At 45.3% G+C, this 5,464-nt stretch overlaps 1 protein-coding gene across 1 annotated transcript; it reads left to right on the forward strand.

Annotated features, from left to right (window-relative positions):
- The first annotated feature begins 2,223 nt into the window (after positions 1 to 2,223).
- LOC124658229 lies at positions 2,224 to 4,869 on the forward strand. Its single transcript, XM_047196622.1, has 2 exons — positions 2,224 to 2,980; positions 4,275 to 4,869. Exons 1-2 carry the CDS (start codon positions 2,497 to 2,499, stop codon positions 4,319 to 4,321), a joined length of 531 nt encoding a protein of 176 aa, XP_047052578.1. The 5' UTR covers positions 2,224 to 2,496; the 3' UTR covers positions 4,322 to 4,869.
- Positions 4,870 to 5,464: the final 595 nt, after the last annotated feature.

Here is a 5,464-nt window from a genome sequence, read left to right on the forward strand (position 1 = left end):
GCATGCCAGTGTTGCTTGAGATTAAGCTTATGGCCAAGAGAATTGAGTTTGGGTGAAAGCTCTATTGTGACATGTGTTGGTGACAGTTTCACATGAGGGCGTCGTTATCTTCTTGTAAGCGTTCTCGTGTAACCCAAACCTCCATGTTGCATCTATACTCTGGCATATAGGTGCTATCGATGAGCTCTAATCTCCGTGCGATGCTCTACGACTCCATACCAAGTTAAGTACTTTTTTGACCCGCCCTAATGGTTGACCTTATTATAGTATGTTTATGTTTGTGGTGAGGTCTCTATTTGATCGAGGTCATTCGGTGGCATAAGAGTTCTCGTAGTCTTGCATAGTGTCCAGGACTGCTCGTCTGGTGACCATCGTCACGAGTCTGAGGCCAAGAGGGTGTAGTGGTTGTCTCGGTGGTTTCCCTTTGGTGGACTCTTAGTGTCGTGATGTGACCTTGACGGTGGGGTAACCTTCCAACGATGGATGTAACCATCCTAGTTCTGCAAGGTGCAGAGTGATCATTGGGCATTGTTGATGCCTTCATGTGTTGTCTCAACGATGGGATGCCCTTCGATTGAGCGAACATCACTCCTTCCCGCTCTTCTTGATTTGTTCCCATGGTGCCAGCTGCTAATTTTAAGTCTTGGTGGTTTTTTAGGTCATAGCATGCATGTTTTGTTTTCTCTTCCTCGGACTCCCCTTTTTTGTAACTGCCTTGTGCTATGCTCCGTAGCCTTTGTGTTCGTATCACATTTCATTCATTTAAACTAAATGGTTCTTAGGGTCGCTAATTTTCACCGTAGTTCACCTTTTCAAGTGCTGTACTATAAGAGCTTTTAGATTTTTTTTTCAAACATGCATGTATCTAGACATGTCTTAGTGTATAGGTTCACTTGTTTTGGTCCATATCTAGTTCATGCTAAAATATCTAAAAAAATGACTACTTCATCCGATTCATATTACTTGACACTAATGTAGATGTATCTAGACACATTTTAATTATGAAGTAGTAATTTTTAGTGGCAAGTAATATATATCGGATGAATTACTTACTATATCAGTGAACGAAGGGAGTACATATAATGCATGGTATGTGGCACATGGCTTGAAAAATCATTTCCTTGGTATAATTTGTCCAATGGCCCATTATTGTCACCTAAAATATTGGGATGTATGTCGGCAGACGTAGCTTAGAGTGTCACGCCACACATTATCTTTTGAGGCGTATGCTACACATTTGGTTGAAATATTCACAACATGGTATACTAACCACATGAAGATCAAATCAAACAACCTACCAGGCTGTACCACCTTATTCACAACGTGATCCACGTAAAAACTCGCGGCAATCTCTGCCACAGTAGCATAACCATTCCAGGTACGTTCATTGTGCTTTCCCTGATGGCGACGTGAAACTCATCCAGATGCATCCCTGGAAGCGGATTCACAGAGACGTGAAACGGGGCACGGCCGCACGGGGCCATACAAAAAAAAAACTCCGTTTAAAAAAATCGTCCAGCTAGCGACAAGTGTCCCCGGCGCCCACGGGAGCCAGAACTTGCGTCTCACGCGCGACACGTCAGCGCGCCGCGGGGCACGACGATTGGCCTCGCCGGGCCCACCCGAACGGGCGGTCCAGATCCGACGAAGCCGTCCCTCCAGGTGCGGTCTCGGCCGTCGGTGGCGCGGCGAGCGGATTATATATGTATGCGCCCCTGGCCACGCTCCGAGGAGTCCAGGAGTGGTGGTTGCTTCTTTCCGAGAGTTCTTTATCTTGGATCCGAGCATGGAGAGCGATTGACGAGCCCTGCACCGTCGGTGGTTTTTCGATTCTTGTTCCGGGACTCTGTTTCTGAGCAGGCAAGATTCTTTGGTTGGGAATTGTTTTCTTCGTTTATCATCTTCCAGGATTTTGGTCGGTTTCTGACGGGTTTCATCGGTTCCTGGGGATTTTTTCAGGGTACAGATTTTGGATCCCCTGTGCTGTGTTGCCAGATGATGATTCGGTTGTCTTAGCGTCTCGGCTGAATTTTTTCCGGAGAATTTTTGCTGAAGAGCTGCTATTTTTAATGGGGCTTCTCCTCGCACATCAGTGAGCCGGAAGAAGAAACTTTCCGATAATTTCTCCTCGCACATCTTTCATCGGTTCCAGGTGATTTTTTCAGGATATAGATTTTGAATCTCCTGTTTTGTGTTGCGGGACGATGTTGCGATTATCTTCGAACCTGGGCTGAATTTTTTCCGGACGAGTTTTTGCTGAAGTGCTGCTATTTTTGATGGGGCTTCTCCTCACACATCAGTGAGCCGGAAGAAGAAACTTTCCCAATAGGAGCAGGATTTTTGTGGCTGCTACGGCGCTCTGTTCCAGAAGGCGGCACCTTTATTTGCCACCGGTGTTCGTTTTAACTTGGCAGATCCAGGGAACACCGGATTTTGTTTGATTTTGCCGAGAATTTTTGACCCGATCGGAGGGCTCCCGAGACATTTTTGCTGGTCATGGCGGCCATGGGGCTGGGCCGATTCACCCACTGGCTGTGGCCGGGCACGGCGGCGCGGGTGGCCAGCCACGAGCTCCCCGGCACGGCCCTGACGGGCGCCTCCTTCCCGGACTTCCCCTCCGGCTTCCGGGAGCCGGACGCCGTCACCTTCTCGAGCGCCGGCGCAGGCGGCCGCCGCGCGCGGCAGCGGAGGGCCAGGAGCCAGCGCCGCGGCCGCGGGGAGTGCAGGGTCGACAGGGAGTACGACATGGTCGTCGTGCCGTCCGACGGCGGCGGGTGCCTGTCCGGGTCGGAGTCCGACGACTCCGACTGGTCCATCGGCTGGCTCGAGCCGCAGGCGCCGGAGATGCAGACGGACGGTGACCCCGAGACCGGCTTCGCCGTCCTCGTGCCCTGCTACCGCCGTGGCCTCGCCGAGCAGCCCAGGGCGCCCGAGGGCCGCTTCCTGGGCGCTGGCGCTCTCGCCGACGGACGCCTCTCTGGTGAGCACTGCTTCAGTTCTTTGTGTTTACGTTTGCTCAGAAAGTCAGAATTGGGAAGAAATCATTGCCACGTTTGCTTTGATTATCAAACTATTATTATGTCCCCGCGTGTTGAATTTAATAGGAATTACTACTTGCTGCTGTAGATAGTACAGTACTCGTACCAACAGTTCACGTTATAAAGTCAACTTTTGGCAAAGTCTGAATATCTTTCAGTTATTGGTCGTCTGTTATTGATTTGGCAATAAATTCAGTTTGTTAAGCTAAATACTCCAAATTTCATGATAATATCCAAATTCCATGTCTTTTGCTGTTGTAGTCCTAGCATTTATGGGGCACATCGACTACTGGTCATATGCCATTTTCATGTTTGGTGCTGTTGATTGCTGGGTTACGTGGCCTTTTCTATGCTTTGAGCTTGAAAATTTATTTAAGGCTCCTATATGCTCAACAGAAGATATGCAATTCTACAATTTGAGATGTTGGTTTCGTCAGTGAAAACTTCTATTTCTTCACATACTTACCTACAGGCATGGCTGTACTGTAGAATCCGTTGAATTTGGCTATGTATAACTACTCCGTATGTTTGTTCGACCTCTTCAGTTATTCCGCTTGTAGCCATATGACTTGCTTCTCTTGGCTTCTGCCATTGTGTGTGCTGTAGTTGAGGCTTTGAGCTTGCTGTAACGTAATCTGCTAGCTTACTTTGTGAATGAATTGTATTTGAATTTGAATACCTGATAATCCAGAATTCTAATCATTGATATATACCTTAGAACTTTCATTCTTCTTCTGTGTCATGTTTTGTATAATTATATGGATCAAACATTATATGTTCCTCTATTACACCTGCATCATGGGAGTATACGCATTCCTTTTGTTGGTTCCATTATTTAGTTGAACAGCAACAGTATATTATTTGTTTGAATTATAGTATTTCCTCAACGTTGTAGACTTCGTAGAACAGTACTGTTGCAATTGCTTTAGCTTGGTTCTGATTACCATTTACTTCAGTCATAATAACTCGAGAAAGGTGCTTCTTGCCCTAATTGCCTGACTCCTGTATAAATTTTAATCCTTTTGTCGTGTTCCAAGCGCTAGAGGGCTAGGTGTATTTGGTATAGAACATAATATAGCCATTTAATTGTCTGCTTGTGCAGAATGTTTTTCATCGTATATTTCCTAGTACTAGTTTAGTCACCAAATATTATGATCACTGAGTGCTGCGCTATTATTTTTGTCACCACGGTTTCTGATATTGTTCTAACGCTGTTCTTTCCTTTTTGCTCTGCAGATGGAAATAATTTTGTAGAGCAGTGGCTTTCTTCTCTTCAGAACTGATATCTGGAATCCCTCTCTGTTACGCTGTATATATCATTGCACCGTATCATTCTACTATGTTTCTCCATCCCCGACGCAAAATATATCGATGAAGGAAGACATCAAAACCCTCCCAAAAAAATTACAAAACGACAAAAGAACAAAAAGAGGAGCAGTGGAATTTTGAAGCAGCACTGAACGGGTTTGTCCTTCCGGAGGTTTCAAGGCTAATTGTATTCACTGCAAAGCAAGGCAACTGCTGAACAAGACCAGCTGCGCTGTGCGTCGTAGAAGATACATATCTCATAGATATGCTTGTTAACCAATCTACGGCGATATTGTAGATATTATATGCTACCCCATCGTTAATTTTGTCCCACTTCATCTGGACCCCGGCCCTGCTACTGGCCTGTATATATGGTGTCATTGGGTGTGTGTGTGTATATATAGCTGCAGATGTGCAGTTTCTCAGTGTGTGTGTGTTTATGTAGATTGGGACTGAACTGCTCCTTGTGAATTCAGCTGTATATAGAGCTTTTGTGTTCATGAGGATCTGGTTATTGGCTTAACAACATTAATGCTGCTGCTGCTGCTCATGATGATGTTGAGTTCTTTAGGGTACCATTTGTTTTGTTTCTGATGATGTTAGCCATGTTGATATTTGTAGTAGCACTATATACATTGGATTTAATATAGCACAGAAGAACTCGAGTGAACTGTTTAGGTACCTCTGCCTGCTTCCTGCACTGAGGTTTCGAACAAAGAGAAATGTGACGTTGGCATTCACTGAGGTTTGAGTCCAATTGATCACTTCTTCTCAACTGAATGCCAGAATAAGGCGAATCATTTTTTACACTGATTTTTTTGTAGGCCGAACTCGAGTTCTTCGGCTTCATACCACACTGGCGTAGGGATTTATGGGCCACAAGTTACAGCCTTATTCGGCATATCCACTGAACGGGCTTGCTAATGGCCTAACATCTTGACAACAGTCCATCTAAAGCCTCTCTGGTGCGATCCAGGCAAGGTATATATGGGCTGGCACTGATGTAGCACATAACATTTTTTTTTTAAGTTTTTTATACAAATTTCAGAACAGTATTTATTTAGTACAAATTAAAGTACAGTTTAAGTAAGTAGAAAGAGATCTACGTGTCAAATAAG

This window comes from Lolium rigidum, chromosome 5, assembly GCF_022539505.1.
Source record: "Lolium rigidum isolate FL_2022 chromosome 5, APGP_CSIRO_Lrig_0.1, whole genome shotgun sequence".
NCBI classification, from domain to species: domain Eukaryota; kingdom Viridiplantae; phylum Streptophyta; class Magnoliopsida; order Poales; family Poaceae; genus Lolium; species Lolium rigidum.

Bases quoted from the DNA above. Each gene is read 5' to 3' on its own strand.
- LOC124658229 (XM_047196622.1), top strand. From the start codon at position 2,497: ATGGCGGCCATGGGGCTGGGCCGATTCACCCACTGGCTGTGGCCGGGC. The intron at 2,981-4,274 runs GTGAGCACTGCT...TTTGCTCTGCAG, and splicing joins CGCCGACGGACGCCTCTCTG to ATGGAAATAATTTTGTAGAG.